The sequence below is a fragment of the Ammospiza caudacuta genome, chromosome 5 (genome assembly GCF_027887145.1).
Source record: "Ammospiza caudacuta isolate bAmmCau1 chromosome 5, bAmmCau1.pri, whole genome shotgun sequence".
NCBI classification, from domain to species: domain Eukaryota; kingdom Metazoa; phylum Chordata; class Aves; order Passeriformes; family Passerellidae; genus Ammospiza; species Ammospiza caudacuta.
In genome coordinates this window covers 10,743,410-10,757,627 of record NC_080597.1, presented here as the reverse complement: position 1 = coordinate 10,757,627, position 14,218 = coordinate 10,743,410, and the positions used below count along the sequence as shown (strand labels likewise).

Here is a 14,218-nt window from a genome sequence, read left to right as displayed (position 1 = left end):
GCTTCACTTATCACCACACTGCAGAGATGCAGAGATACAGAGAGGTATCTCTGGCGATTAAAAGAAAATCTGCCATGGAGTGTGGTCTAAATAAGTAAAACAATAATCCTCTCTCAACAACACTGGAAGGATAAGGTTAAAAGTTTCCTATCTCAGTTACCAATACAGAGATGGTATAATTATTCAGCTGTTTGCAAAGCTACTTCTCTACATCTTATAAAGCAGAGTGACATCTTGTGACTGGCATCAGATGGGAAACCCAGAGCACTTGCATGTGATGCAAGGTGCTGAAAGGACAGTCCTAGAAAATTAAGTTCTTTCTGATCCACAAGGGATGATCAACAATGGCATCAGTCCTGAGCTGTGCTGCTCACTTGGATGAGTTAATTCTCTGAGGAGCAAACTCAGCCCCCACTTTCTATCCTCATCTATACCTCTCTGCAGAGTCAGAAAGAAAGCAGTTTCTGCCACTTTTACTATATTCAAGAATATTTTGGCAACACAATGAAGATTGAGCAATTCTTGCAATATATTTATCATTATTGAGTATTTATGACAGAACCACTGTTTCTGAGAGCTTTTAAAAGAAAGCATGGAAGACACATATGAAAGATGTCATTTACTGCTCTTAAAGATGCCTGGATCACTTAGAAAGAGAAAAGGCAAATTTAAGGTCCCTTCCTTCTAAGCCCTTCTTTCTGTCCTTGTTTCAAAGAGATGTCTAACTTACAGAGTCTCATCACCACAGGCTAGCTAAAGTCTTCTTTCCAGAAAAAGGAGACAGAGAAAACTGGTCTTTTCTCTTACAGATGAGATACTATGGTAAGGTGAGACTACTGCACTTCTCCAAGGTAACACAGCAGATGTACAGCACAGAAGGGAGGATCACCTCAATCTGCAGAGTCCTCACACATAGCCCCTGGAACCACTTCTATGTCAGAACCCAGGACATTCCTCTGGCTGCCCTGGAGGACTCAAGACCCTGGCAGGGAGCTCAGAGACCTTGAAAGACACCTGTGCCTTCGATTTTAACCCATGGAAACAATTACCAACTTTGTGGAAAGAGTTACAAGCCACAAGAGTTTGAATAGAATGATGGTGAATTCATCACAGAGTGAAAATGTAGAATTTTGGGGTTTTTAGAATGGGGGTTCAGGAGGCAAGATGGAGAAATCTAGGCATATTCTGTTCTTTCTCCTTCTTCTTGTCCTACATCTTCTGCTGCGATTGTGGCACTTTTGGATTGGTTTAAAGACAGACTGTCTAACATAGGTGACAGGTATTGGAAAATTATTGTAAATAAAGTACATGTAGGTTTTAGTATAAAAAGGTAACACCACCCTGAGGGCCGTGAGTGTGCCTGAACTCAACCTGCTGAGCAGACCTCTACAGGTCTGAAAATAGAAATAATAGAAAATGAACAGCCTTGAAAACCAGAGCTGATGAATCCCAACTTGTTCGAGCGTGGGGCTAGAAAAAGTCTTTTAATACCTCAGGAGCCATTCCAACAACAACAAACCTGTCGCTTCTACACTCCTCTCTCCTTGCCCTGCACACAGAGAAGAGCAAAGAGCAGCAGCAGCTCACCTGGTGGGTGCATGCTTCTGCTCTTCCTCCTCGTCCGTGTCGCTGCTGATGGTGATGACGCTGACGGCGGGGCTGGGGGTGTCGGGGATGACGATGGTTTGCCGCTGCCGCTCCCGCGCGCCGCCGCCCGCGTCGCCCCAGCCGCACGTCAGCGAGGTGCTGCAGGCAGGGCTGGTGTGCACCATGGCACAGCGGGGAGGCGTGTTCTCCTTCACGCGTTTCGACCGCTGGGGCGAGCTGATGGACTGGGAGGATGAAACTTCATACGTGGATGCATTGCTGGAAAGGGGGGAAAAGTGTTAGTTGGTTACAAATCTGCATGCTCCAGTTGCCCGTTGCCGTGGTTTGGGAGTCCTGGTCTCTGGGTCAGTAGCGCTGATTTATGGAGTCTAGGGAAACTGCAAACTTCTTCAGAGAAGACAGTGCCTTGCATCACTTATTCATGTAATTCGCTGAAAAGTAGTTTCTTTTAATAAAAAATTCAAATTTGCTTTCCCTGGAAATTTCCAGATAAGAACTGCTGCCTCTCAGGAGCTTGCACTGGGAGGGTAAAGGCCAGCCACAAAGCCCAGACCTACAGAACAAAGGCAGGCACAGCATGGCTGACGCAGGAGGAAGAACCATCCAAATGAGAATCCCTTCCTCTTGCATCCTACATGGATGCATCACAACCAGATACTTTTTGACCAGAAAAAAAAAGGGGTAAAATTAGAATTTGTTGTGGAAAACTACAAACACTTATCAGGAAAACTGCTTTTTTAAACACAACTGAATTGCTGTTTAAGAATCTTTTTCAATGAACATTTCCTGCTCAATACTTTATCCTCTAGGACAGTGGTGTCCCAAGGATTAGAGCAGGCAGATGGGAGGACACATACTCGGTTTCATTCCTGTGTGAAGCAGCATACAACATATATAATTCAGAAAGAAATAAACAATATATTTATTATACAGTAGAGAAACATTCCCAGTCTTCCTGCTTCAGCTTCCCTGCCTGACCAGTTGGAAAAGTGACACTTGGATCAGGGATCCAAACACAAAACTATCAGCCAAACTATCAGTGTGGGTCTACAGATGGGGTTATTTACCAAAGCACACTGAGTAAAGCCCATTTCACTCATTTCCCACACTTCCTTTCTTGGTCGTGTTTCTTTTTGCTATTGCAGAACATCTGGAGACTCAAAAAGGAAGAAAACCCCAAAGTTCTGGTTTTGTTCTACTGTGGGGCCTGGGCTGCATGTTCAGCCTGGCCCAAAAGCTAACAAAAGGAATAGGTGGCATCCATCAAAAGGAAGTCACCCTGGCAGTATATCACACTACACCAACTTACACAGGCTCTTTTGCATAACAAATGGCTGCACAGTAGCATTCAAAGTGCTTTTTGAATACCAATGAGCAGCATGGAGTACCCTCCTCTCCAAAGGAGCACAGTTCCTCATTTGGCACAAAAAGAGTCACAGTCAATGAAGCTGTAGAATCCCTTTGCTCTGAGAGTGCCCCATTCCTCCTGGACACAGCCACCCCACCCTGAAGTGACAGGAGAGGGGAGGCCCTGCACAGGCACACTGGCTGACACAGGCACTCTCTTTTGCTGGCTAGCTAGGGACAGAGCTGCCTCTCTATGTTATGAATAGACTAAGACAGCTGGAGCCCACCCAAAGTAAATCCAACATTAGAGAGCAGATAAATGGGAAGGATTTAAATAGTGGCCTCTTAACTTGAGTTGAACTGGTTGTGAACTCAGAGCCACTCTGGCACCAGTCCAGTCACCCAGGAAAACCACAAGCTCAAGCTTTTGCCACTGCACAAGCGGTGACCCATTTTGGTTCTCTCCCCTGCACTGTTTAGTGTTTTTTCTTTTAAAAAAGATGTGTGTCAGTTGCACAGCCCAGAGGACGTTCTCCAGAGCAGCTGCACATGCATCTTTAAGAGCCCTGTCCTCTGAACAGGATTGCAGTGCTGTGACAGGCACTGCAGCCATCCTACCATCTGAGCTGTGCAAGAAACCCCAGAGTTTCTCCTCCTTCCAGAGCCAAATGGTCCTACTGAGGGATGACAGATGCTAAGGACTGGTCTGTATGAGATACCCTCATAAAATGCTCCCTGTTTCATGCTACTGTAATTGTAATAAGGCCAGGGTATAATAATGGGTGTCTATTGCTGGTGGGACTGTTGAACACAGGGGCTAATGACCTATGTTAGGAGCTGGAGAGCTCAGGTGGCCTAAGCCACCCCAGTTCTCGACTCGCCGTGGCAGTAAAGGTCAGAAGACTGGCATCACCCCACTGCTTTTGAAAGGGCAGATCTTGTGTGTGCACATCAGGCACACACTCCTGAAGATGCAGCCTCCTCAAGGTGCATGTGCTGCACTGTGGAGGCCCCGGAGGGGCTTCTCCTAAGTTACACCCCACTGGCTCCTTCCCCTGTTCCTATGCCTGAACAGAGGTGTTCCTGAGGCTCTCCCTCCCTTTTCCCTGACTGGGCCTCACCTTGATATTGCCTGGAGACCAAGGTCAGCCAGGAGGCCCCTGCGGGAGAGAGCAGGACCTTGGTGGGGGGGAGTGGATGTCTGAGAGGAGAACATCTCATTGCATGGCTGAATTAAACATCTATTGATATTACACAAACGCCTTTTTTGCTTCTTTACCCTGGACTTTACTAGCAGCAATTCAAGCTCAACACTGCACCTCAGGAATGCTTCTTCCAGAGGACGAGGGGCAAAAAGGTGTGGCAACTGGGCACTGCGTCATACTGACCTGAGAATATGGTTATGTTTTTAAATCATCTTAACTACAAGGCTCTGGGTAATTGCAGTAACAAACAGTAAAAAAAAATAAAAAGCTGTAAGAGCAGGGCCTGAGCCTCCCATTCTGCATCCTCTTCAGCCACTATCTCCCACACAAAATGATGCTTGCTGGGTATAAAACACCCCTGGGTATAAAACACCTCCTGGGTACCGAAGAGGTGAGGCAGCGAAGAGCTCTATCACAGCTCTATCCTCTCTGGCTGTGGAACTAAACCTGTTTTGTCCCCCAGGTTGTCAGCAGGTCAGAAAGGGCCGGGCAGGGAGCGCCGGCACTCACCGTGGAGCCGACTGGTGCTGCTTGCTCTTCCTGGCAGAGGCGGCGACGGGCGGCTGGCGCATGACGTGCGCGACGCCCACATTGACGGGCTGGGCGGCGGGCAGGGCCACGTGGCTGGCCAGCAGCGTGGGCTGCTGCATGATGGGGTTGTAGTGGCTGCCGTGGGCGTGCGTGTTCCTGCGCAGCGGGGACATGGGCACACGGTGAGATTGAACCGGCAGGCTCCTCCACACAGCCTCCCGCCGCCCTGCACTGAGCTGCCCTCTCCTCCAGGGTCTGCTGGGTTCCCAGCCTTCCCAGGATGGAGTCTTTTCCCCAAAAAACAGACTGACAGAGTGGTGTGGGCCTGCTGGGTTCCCAGCCTTCCCAGGATGGAGCCTTTTCCCCAAAAAACAGACTGACAGAGTGGTGTGGGCCTGCTGGGTTCCCAGCCTTCCCAGGATGGAGCCTTTTCCCCAAAAAACAGACTGACAGAGTGGTGTGGGCCTGCTGGGTTCCCAGCCTTCCCAGGATGGAGCCTTTTCCCCAAAAAACAGACTGACAGAGTGGTGTGGGCCTGCTGGGTTCCCAGCCTTCCCAGGACAGAGCCTTTTCCTCAGGGAACAGACTGAAAGAATGGTGTGGGCCTGTTGGGTTCCCAGCCTTCCCAGGACAGAGCCTTTTCCCCAGGGAACAGACTGAAGGAGTGGTGTGGGCCTGTTGGGTTCCCAGCTGTCCCAGGACAGAGCCTTTTCCCCAGGGAACAGACTGAAGGAGTGGGGTGGGCACAGCGTTCCACTCCAAGGGCATGGAGCAGACAAGTCTCCCACAGCTGTCAGACATAGTGTCACAGGCTGCCGCCCTTCTCCCCTCAGCCCTGCAGCCTAGCAAAACCCCAGCCCTCATGGCTCCTCCAGCCCCTGTGGGTGCTTCAGGGCTCCTCCAAGCCTCCCCAGTTTACCTCCAGTCTGCCAGCGGCTGGGTGCCAGCCATGGACTCCGGGATGACAGTGGCGTGCTGGACAGACGTGTGGGTGGCCACCCCGGTCAGCTGCTGCCAGGCAGGAGGGAGCAGGATCTGCTGAGTGCCACTGGGCCATGCTTGCTGCCAGACAGAGGGAAAGCAATTCCTTAGCAAAACGCATCAAAAGCACTGAATGTGAGAGATGGTCCACACTCATCTGGGGACTCTAACAGTGATCGTGGTCATGCTACACAGCTTTTACCACCTTTCAGTCACTGTCAGGAAACCACAGTATAAGCAGGAATAGTTATAGATATAGAGAATGCAAAGGAGGGGGCAAAAAAATCCTTGCCATACAAAGCAGCAGCTGTGTTTTAGGTTAAACAGGGAATGGAAGGGATCAAAACTTGTTGGCATTTCTAACCAAACATCAAATTTTTTAGTGCCTTCTAATTTTGACTCTCCAGACCAGCTGGACACTATGGCTCCATTGTTAATTTCCCCTTTCTATACAGCCAGCTTACTTTCTCAAGTAATGCACAGCTACATATTGCATACCTGTCCTCTCCATGCGCTCTCCAACTTGTTCCCCTCCTCTTAGAGGGTGGAAAATCTCCGCCCTTTGAGCTGAGCCATCATTCTGCTATGCAATCACCCCTCCAGCTGTGCTGTCACAGGCATGACTCAGGTTGTCCTGCTCCAGTGACTCCACACAAGTCAGATGATTGCTTTTTGGAAAGGGGAAACTTTCTTAGCTATGTGCTGCCCAAATGTGGCTCTGACGGCTTTTTGCTGCTGGGCTGAGGAACTCAGGGGTACCAGCTACAGCCCACCTTAGTCCCAACCTGCACTACTGTACTGGATCTGTGTTGTGTTATCTCATTGCTCTAAGGAGGCTAAATTTGAGGGGAGGCTTCTTCCAGGCATGCATTTACCCCCTTCCCCACCCTCACAAGGATTGTGTTAACTGTCCCCATGATTCCCTCCTATACCCCAGTAACAGAAACCCCAAAACAATCCACCTGCAAAAAAATGCTTTTTCCCAATTCTACTGCTAAGTTTGATCATCTTGTAACTTTCTGTGTTGCTCAGTTACATGAAAAGGCTGCTATAGTGAGGCCTCTCAGCAACATCTGCAAAGGATGGAGAGTCACAAGGCTCCTGAGAGCCCTTCATCTAGGGAGCCACAACCATGGACTGGTGATGCTTGGAGCAGGTAAAAGGATGAGGTAAAGGCACAAAAAGATCAGGGAAGAAAAAAAGCCTTCTTATTATTCTCTTTTCTTTTTTGCCTCAGCTTTGCTTTAAAAGAGGAGACTGAACTACTGTTGAAGTCAATCCCAGGGGAGTACCTGGATTTACTTGCAGACAGAACTGCTTCCTCCCTTTTCAGGAAGGGAATGGAACAAATCTAAGCTCCTTGTCCAACTGCAGTGCATAAATTTAGATGCAGTGTCAGGGCCTAGGCACAAATTCCTCACTTATTAGGTAAGGACCACTGAATCATTTAATCTGCAGATAAGACTTGTCTAGGCTGATCCACCAGCACTGTGTGCTGTGCTTACACATGGAAGGCTTGTCCTGGCAGCTGCAGCCTGCTCCCAGTCACTGCATTACTATGAGATTTTGGTGGGGTGGTGAAGCAAAGCTCTGGCCCTTGTCCTCAGAAGCTGTGGGTCCCCTGGAGGGACCAAGATTGTACTCCAGACACAGAGCAGGAACAACTAATGGAATAACATTTTGAAAGCCAGTGGCAGGACCTCTGTAGGAAGTGTTTTTGGGAAGGAGTTAAAAGGAGAGAAAATGAAGAATCCAGGGTGTTATTCAAGGGCAGGGGACAGTTCTGGGTCACATCATGGAAGCCGGCTGGAAAACTGTACAGCTTTGCCTCTTTTGAAATCTGAAGCTGCAGTGAGCTGTGAGTAAAGACAGGATCAGTCTCCTTTCACTGGTCTCTGTGCATACAATATGTGGACCACACTTGCTTGAGAGGATGAAAGGAGACCCAGGGAAGTTACAAACAAGTTACTTTAGCCACTGACCCTGCATCTTGCAGGCTGCTTGCTCTGCCTTGCACTGCCTAGCTCCATGCCACAGGCTGCAGACACACAGCTGCCAGACACGATGCTCAAGCTCTGTCAGTGCCTCCTGCCTGGATCCCTCTGTCCCTCATCTGGGACATCTGGTCCTGTACAAAATGCACAGGGAACTGGATGCCAGCTGTACTGGGATGCAGTAAGGCTTTACCAGCCACAGGCATTCTGAGGAGTGCAAACACAGAAACCTGTGCCACGTGCTGGGCACGAGGGGAGAAAGCCTGAGAGCACTTCACAGTGCTGGGAGCACAAGGAGCAGCACCATGCCTCATCAGTGGGACAAATAAAGCAGGGCACGGACAGAAGGGGGCTCTGGAGGCACTGCTCCCTCTTGCACCCACAGCAGTTGCATGACCCAGGCTGAAGAGCATTAGATAAGCAGCTGTGCATGAGAAGAACAGCTCTCGGCTGGGAGAGCGACACGCAGCCGCCAAGATCAGATGTGACTACAATGCATCACAAAGAAGCTGTGTTTTTCCATTCAGGAAACTGGAATTGGGTACAGATTTGTTTATCAGGCCAGCTGCTCAGCCCAAACCGAGCGAGGCCCACGGACACCAGATGCCAGGGGCATCAATCAGAGCACCCTGCCTTCAGAGACAGCTCGCATTTCTCACTGTGTGAGACAAACAGGCACAGCAACAGGCACATCTCCTCTCCCTTATTACACCAAAAATTTAAAAATCTGTGCAAGTGAGGAGTGTTTCTCAGAAACAGCCAGAATTCCCCTTTGGAAGTGACAGTGAATGAGATGTCAGCATAAAGTATGAAATGGGATGCCCATGAAACAGGTGTTCATGTGGCAGAGGCAGCACTGAAATCAGTAACCTGTGGGCAGGAGGGTGCTCAGGAGGAGCTTTACTACCAAACATTCCTCACTTGCATAGAGCCCAGAAAAGCCACCACGAGAAGAAAGAAGGAGTAGGAGGTACTGAGATCATTCAGGATCCTGCTTTGAGATGTTTCCAACCCTCACCCCTTCAAGCGCCAAAGGACAGCACACTACAGGAGGCCTGGCAGAATGTTGGGGGCAAGTAAAGCTAGCTCTGTGACCTCCTTCACTCACTGCCCTGGCTGCCTTCTTGCACAAGCAAGAGGTGCCAGCCACTGAGCCCGCACAGAGTGCTCCTTGCTTTGCCATGACTTTTGTCTCCCTGCCTCTCAGGCTCTTCTTTCCCACCAAACAAGGGAGGTGGCCCATGTGAGTTGTTACAACAGGCTGCAGCAGAGATTGGTTTGGTGTTTCAGACAGCTCTCTGACAAAGGCTCTTCTATTGGGAAGGGGCAGGGCTGATGGAAATCACACAGGCTGCAAGTTGCATTTTGATCTGTCTTTACCAGATAAATGTGACTGGCAGCTGGCAAAGGAAGGCAAGAGCGCCAACAATCTTACCCCAGCAGTGCAACACACAGGTGTAAACCATGAAGTCTGCTGGCTCCTGACTGCATATGAATATGCTGGCATGGCAGATCAAACAAGCCTGAGACAGAGACATGCCTTTGTAACTAGGTGGTCATCTTTTCCAGCTTGCACAACTTAGTTTTAAGTATACTAGGTGGTTTTTTTCCCTGTGTGGTATCAGCAGAGGTACCATGGTGCCAGCTCAAAAACACTTGAGGCAGGCAGATTCACTGAAGCCTGCACAAGGAGGAATGAATTGCTGCTCTGGTCTGAGGAGCTGGGGTACCCCTCGAGGATATGCCTGTAATCAGTAATACCCATTCCTGTTTGGTTTTTTTTTTTAAGGAGGAACCATGCTTTTCCTGTGAGAACATTTCAGAGAATTGTGCCAATAAGAACTGCTGGCAAGGAGAGCTCCTTGAGTGTGGGGCCCTTGCCTCTGCCTCCTACATCTCTCTCATACCTCACGAGCAGAGGTCCTCATAAAACAGAATGGTGAAAACTTAAAGCATGAAATGTATTTATCAGCAACATGCAATTCACCAGTGGATGGTTCAAACTGGTGCATCTGGCTGCAAACCACCCCCAAGACTTTGAGTTCAGGAGGACGCAGGAAGCTATTATAGGTTCCTTCTCAGCAAAGGCCTGGCACTGCTTTCCCTGAGGCTTTCCCACTGAGTTCAGTAGAAAAGCAGAAAGAAAAAGGGTTTTTCCAGTGGCTTTTGCAACTCTGACACAGTCTTTGAGCTGAACAACGAGCAGGGGGAGATTTTGACATTTCAGAGAAAGGTGCAGACCCATATACAGTTGCCCAAATTTCCAAACTGCGCCACAGAAGGCCCCCCGAGAAAGCTTCTCTCCTCAGCCTCCAAGAGCCAAACAACAAAGTAAACACCTGCTGAGCTCAGTGCCTTTAGCATTCCTTACCTGTGCGAGGAGTCCTGGCTGGATCTGAAGAGGCTGGGCCCCAGGAGCCTGGGTGACAATGGGGACGGCGTTCTCCATCCGCACCGAGTACCCGGCGTGCTTCGAAGGGGACGCTTGTAACCCTGTTCCAGTGGCACACAAGGGACAGCATGAGCCACCAGCAGCACTGCCAGCAACAGGGGCTGGCTCTCAGTGCCTAAAGGCACTTCCCAATGTCCACTTAAATCGCAGCGTTCAGTTCCTCTGAATAATCTGCTATCAGAGTGCCACCTGTTCCACCCCGGCCCAAAAATGTCCATCAAATGCTCACAAAAATTATATGGGTATAAGGGTGCAGAAAAAGCATTTCCAAAGGCAATAAGAAATTAGCTGAGTTGGGTACCTCAAGCATGGGAAATATTGCAATACAATGTGCACAGGCAGAAAAGAAAAGAGGGGAGTGAACAGCTGCTCTTCCCCATATTCTCTGGTTTAACAACAAGAAATGGTCTTTATCAGCCAAACCCCATCATTATAGGAGAATGCTCTCTTTACACCAAAGTGGGCTGGGAATTCAGAACTCCAAACTCCCTCAGCCTTGATGGGGACAGATGATTTTCTCTAGCACAGTTTCTTGGGACTCATATTTGAAAGGCCCTAGCATACCCCAAACTCCAGACACTGCTGGCTGAGCCTCACATTAGCCTTACTGAGCTGGGGAAGCTTCCCTCTCAAGCACCTCAGTGCATGCCACAGCCTGTGCTGCCTCCTCTACTTTGGAGCCTTCTCAAAGCAGCAAGCTGAGGATGGTCTCTTACATCCTCCACTTCTGAAGTCAAACCCTTGAGATGCATTTTAACTATGCCGAAGAGGTCTAGCTAAACTTCTCTAGTTCAAAAGAGCTTTGATAATCTTGCAGAACATTTAACAAGTGCCTGGAGACTAATGCACAGACAGGCTTGTAGATATGAAGAGCAGAAGTTGCACCAGCTGAACTGAGGTCTATTTAGACCACTTCCTACAGAAACTTGGCAAGTTTTCCGGAACTGCAACAGCATGTAAAGTTAACAGAAGGACAAGTGGTTAAAACTGAGCATCTCCCAAGTTGTTTGACAATAGTTTCTACCACCAGTATACACAAGCAGAGCTGTTTGCAGCAGGGCTGGAGCTGAGAGAATTGCCCTCATAAATGGTCATGGCATCTGTTATGGGGGAGAACCCTCATATCCACAAGCAGCACACTCCCTACTGCATTACCCTCATGAGTTCCCCTTCCAGCAATGAAGTCATTGAAATGTGACAGTATGACCCATTCCATACATATGTACTAATTTACTGGTATTGTGTGGGAAAGCTTTCAAGTCTACCAAAGTATGGCAGAAGAGCCTTAAACTTTGTTCAGGGCAAAGAATGAAAAGGGAGCTCCCAGCCCCTTCTCAGTATCAGCTGCCTCCAACTCAGGATATCAGAAGTGACTGCAAGATCCTCTGCGCCAAAGCAACAACAACCTCTCTGCTCTGATTTACTGCTCCAGCCCTTTTTTCTGCCACATGACCTGCACTGAGGAACTCATTTCCAACAAGAGCTGGACAAAGCAGCAGGCCAAGGTCTGGTGAGGCTGTTCCTTACCTTGGAAGCCTGGAGGGCAGACGATGAGGGCTTGCTGTAAGGGGTCTGGCCGGGCACAGATCTGCGCTGTTCCTGTCTGCAGGGGCATGCTCCGCTGGGCCACCGCAGCCATGGACGCCGCTGAGGGCTGGTAGAGTGCAGATTGGTAATTTAGTATGGAGACCTCGGGGTTGGCTAAGGAAATAGTGGCACTGGAGGAGGTGGGAGCCAGGTTGGTGGTCTAAAGGAATGATGGGAATTAAAACAAAAAAAACAAACAAACAAAAAAATGAGGGAGATGGGTAGGCTGGAAGAAGCAAAATCCAAAAAAATAATGAAGTAAAGTAGTGTAAGATAAAATAAAAAGCAAACCAAAGCAGCAAACAAGGGGTAGAACAGGATGCTGAGGAGTGAAGAGACAAGGGCAGTGCTGGGGGAAGGATCACAATCTGCCCGAGTGTGCCACTGCCGTACCATGCCATGGGACCTCCGGCCATACTGCCCAGAGACACAGCACATCCCCTACAGCAGAACTGCAGCCCCATTTCTCACCCAACTGCCTCTGATTTGCAGCAGGAGGAGGATGGGCTCAGAAAATGTTGCTATCCACAAATCACACTGTTCACTTGTCATGTACACAGCTCCAGAAGCTACTGACATTTCTTAGGTAAAACAGACTCAGCACCTCCACGCCCTGTGAAATCGCGTCCTGAGAGGGAAAATCCATTCTGGCCTTTCCCCTTAGATACCTTGTATCTAAGATGCCACATGCCCCTTGAATTATGTTTGGAATTTGAAGTAATCAGAAGGCATAACAGGAGGTAATGCTAATACTTGCAAAGTCCAAACTTTGCTTGAATTGTCTTTAAAATCTCTTAGAGCAGAAACTCCATTTGGAGACGCTTCAAAGCCAAGAATATCAACCCAGAGTTCTGCAAAAATCGAGAAATCTGAAGATGTTTTTAAAATTTTATGTATTTGGACTAAGTCTAACAGTTGCAGGCAACTAAACAGCTCTGCCACTGCTCCAAATATATGTTCTTAGCAGACATTACCAGACCAGAGCCCATCCTTCCCTTGTCCAAATATGCCAGTAACACTGCTGGAGATAGGTCAGACAACATTTTCTCAGGGTGAATGTATGAATCCAGGAGGAGCCTTTGATCAAGTGCAGCAGAGAGTAGCATTTTGCACTGCACTGGCTGCCACTGGACCTACACTGCACTTCCACAGCCGCAAAGGACGTGACAACAAAATATTTTCTCCTCCTCCTCATCTCCTCTCAGTGCAGGGGCTGTGCAGGGCAATCTGCTCTCCTGTGCAACACACTGAGCAGCAACCTGAACTTGCAGTCTCAGAAGCCATAACTGGAAAGAGGCAATCCCCAGATATTTTGCAGAGACAGGAAACAAAAGAAAGCCAAGACAAGTGGTATGTTGAAGAGAATTGTGAAAGGCTTAGACCTTGCTCAAATTAAAACATCTTTCCTGGAAATATTTCTGCCAATTCTTCTAGGAACATTGGGCATGCTGGTTCTGCTCAGAACACGCACCCCTTATGAGAATTCAGAAATGACCATGGAACTCCCCAGCCAACAGCTGATCTTAATATCAAGTGAAATGCAAGGAAATGAAAGCAAGCCTGTCTTTCCTACAAGTAACTGTGGTACAAGCAGTGTCTCTGCCCTGCAGCTGGGGCCTAGGGGAGCACATAGCATGCATTGCTTTAGTGAACATCTCAAAACAGCCTAGAAAGGGAACTGGTGTTTGTCACTAGTACCCTCTCACACCAAGTCATGACCTATCTCTGTCTGTGCCTGCCTGAGTTGTTTTAAAAGACCTTTTGTGATCACATGTATCAAGACCTGAGTCAAGAAGCCTGGTTTTCTCACTGACACAGGAGCATCCTGCACATCTACACAGACTCCTTTAGCTCCCTTCCTTTCCAAACACCGTTTCCACAATGTCACCTGCAATCTCTAGAGTCAATCTTGAGCAGCCTGTTCCCAAAAGGCTTCAAAGCAGCAGCTACTTCTTGAGCTTCAGTCTCCTAGAGTGCTCTCCCTGGAGAGTTTCCTTTCACTGCTTGCAATTCAGTACCACAGCAAACAACTTAGCCACATAAAATCTGTTAATGCAGCACCCCCCAACACTGGGACAGGTAAAACTAATACAAAGCATGATTATAAAGCCAGAGCCCACCAAACTGGAGTGCAATGTGTTCACAGTGGGGGCACCACACCAACTGTGGTCCCTGGAGTAAAAGCAATGAGAGATAAGAATAAATATTATCACTAAACTCTTCTTTCTTGTTGATCAGTTACAGTGCTGTGTCTGTTACAGAGAGTTTAAATTCATTTTACTTCAATGCCAATTTGAAGAAGAGCTGTAAGATCACAAATACTTCTGCCTGACAGGGAGTGAAGTACTGCTTGCTGCATTAAGGGACTAATGAGCTTTTCCCCATAGCAACCTCCCAAGTAAGCAGGATTTATCACCCCAACAACAACAAACAACGAGGGCAACATTTCACAGTCACACAAAATGTCACAAGATTACTGCTTGCCTCAAGAAAAGAGAATGAGGAGAGGAGCA

The 14,218-nt window shown here is 48.5% G+C and overlaps 1 protein-coding gene across 2 annotated transcripts in view; it reads right to left on the bottom strand.

The window, feature by feature from the left end:
- Positions 1 to 14,218, bottom strand: part of HIPK2 (homeodomain interacting protein kinase 2) — a 128,017-nt gene that overhangs the window by 13,508 nt on the left and 100,291 nt on the right. Inside the window, exons 8-12 of one of the 2 annotated variants that reach the window (XM_058804524.1) lie at positions 11,646 to 11,865; positions 10,038 to 10,159; positions 5,611 to 5,753; positions 4,671 to 4,847; positions 1,588 to 1,866 (exon numbers count right to left, since the gene is read on the bottom strand). In XM_058804524.1, coding sequence (XP_058660507.1) covers positions 1,588 to 1,866; positions 4,671 to 4,847; positions 5,611 to 5,753; positions 10,038 to 10,159; positions 11,646 to 11,865 — 941 coding nt within the window. The remainder of the gene's footprint in view (positions 1 to 1,587; positions 1,867 to 4,670; positions 4,848 to 5,610; positions 5,754 to 10,037; positions 10,160 to 11,645; positions 11,866 to 14,218) is intronic. The other variant, XM_058804525.1, reaches the window with a different exon arrangement.